General features: G+C 37.7%; 1 protein-coding gene across 1 annotated transcript; it reads left to right on the top strand.

Annotated features, from left to right (window-relative positions):
* Nucleotides 1-475: 475 nt before the first annotated feature.
* Nucleotides 476-1,503, top strand: LOC121402055 (olfactory receptor 11L1-like). The gene has a single exon (XM_041587786.1). The coding sequence runs from the start codon at nt 559-561 to the stop codon at nt 1,501-1,503; it is 945 nt and encodes a 314-aa protein (XP_041443720.1). The 5' UTR covers nt 476-558.
* Nucleotides 1,504-1,735: the final 232 nt, after the last annotated feature.

The raw sequence follows: 1,735 nt of genomic DNA, 5'->3' as shown, positions 1-1,735 counted from the left end.
CAATTAATGACAAGTTATAGAGAATAGTGGATACCACTCTTTTGAAAAAGTGAGAAAGTATTGAAATAATAATCTGTTGTTTCTAACTGGTTGGTATGTATATTGTTTTTTATTTAATACCTTAAGGATAAAACCTAACACATAGTAGTCTCTGCTTGACTATTGCCATGTATTTGACTTGTAAAGTGCAGTCATCAAGGGAGAGTTGTCCACACCAAGCTTTTGCAGTTGCGCAAATGCTTTAGTGTAATATGAACCCAACAAAAAACCAAACGAGTGTAACGACATGTTAGTTGACAATTTCACCACATGAGAATACTATTCTGCTAGCGATTAGTAGATGAAGCTACTTGCTGCTTAAATTCCCAACATCTGTATTAGTAAGTAGAACTGATTTATTTGTTGTGGCAGTAATGCTACACTTGTTTTCTTTGAGTCAACCTGCTATATGTTTGCCATGTGAGGGTCTGGATATGTGCAAAGTGCAAAATTGCATGCTTCACTGGTCAAGTGACAATGTGGTGTAAATAATACCTCAAGCCTTTTTCTTTTTAGAAAATGTACACAAAGAACCAGACGTTGGTCAGTGAGATTGTTCTCTTGGGATTTCAGAATCTACACAACTTCAAGGTTCCCTTGTTCTTTCTGTTCCTCCTGATTTACATTATGACACTTTGGGAGAATATCCTCATCATGGTGTTGGTGGCATCCAGCCGAAACCTCCAGTCCCCCATGTACTTCTTTCTCCAGCAGCTGTCCCAGTCTGATCTACTGGAGTCCTCAAATATTGTACCCATCTTACTCCAAACTGTAATTCATGATGGAGCCACATTGTCCTTTGGTGGTTGTCTGACCCAATTTTATTTTTTTTCTGTGACAGAAGCTTTTGAGTGTTTGCTTCTTACAGTAATGTCCTATGACAGATATGTGGCCATCTGCAACCCACTGTATTACTCTTCTATAATGTCCCACAAATTTTGTACCAAATTAATGTTCCTGTCATGGGCTCTTGTCTTTGTCATTGAATTAATTCCAATGAATTTAATAAGGACACTACAGTTCTGTGACCGAAATACCATTAATCATTTCTTCTGTGATTTCTTTCCTCTTGTAGAACTTTCTTGCTCAGACACCTTCTTGCTGCAAATTGTAGCATTCCTACTATCAGTCCCTATCATTTTTATGCCATTTATACTCATCACTGGATCTTATATCTGTATTGCCAATGCAATCAGAAACATAACGTCCAATATCGGGAGACAAAAAGCCTTCTCCACCTGTAGCTCCCACTTGGCTGTCGTCTCCATTTTTTATGGGACACTAATTGCCATTTATGTGGTTCCCCCCAAAAAAGAATCCCAGACCATAAGCAAAATTCTGTCTCTGTTGTACACTGTGCTTATTCCATTTGTTAACCCAATCATCTATGGCTTGAGAAGCAAACATATCAAAGATGCCTTTAAAATGTGGAAACCTCATGCTCACCTATTACGGGGGGGTTGAACTCATATATTGACACATGGGGGCCTATTTACCAAAGGTTGGATTTTAGAGGTTTTTCAGGTTTTTGAAACCACAACTAAACTCACAACTGCTAAAATTACAAATATCATGAGGAATTTTTTTGGCCAATTCCTAGAGAAAACCTCTAAAAGTCTGAATTGATTTAAAATAGTTCAATAGGATCAGCCCAGCTTCCATTGACTTCAACAACTTTTAGTTGTATTAGTGGTTT

The sequence above is a fragment of the Xenopus laevis genome, chromosome 3S (assembly GCF_017654675.1).
Source record: "Xenopus laevis strain J_2021 chromosome 3S, Xenopus_laevis_v10.1, whole genome shotgun sequence".
Classification (NCBI taxonomy): Eukaryota; Metazoa; Chordata; class Amphibia; order Anura; family Pipidae; genus Xenopus; species Xenopus laevis.
The sequence above is the reverse complement of the archived record's forward strand: the minus strand, read 5'-3'. Positions and strand labels throughout refer to the sequence as shown.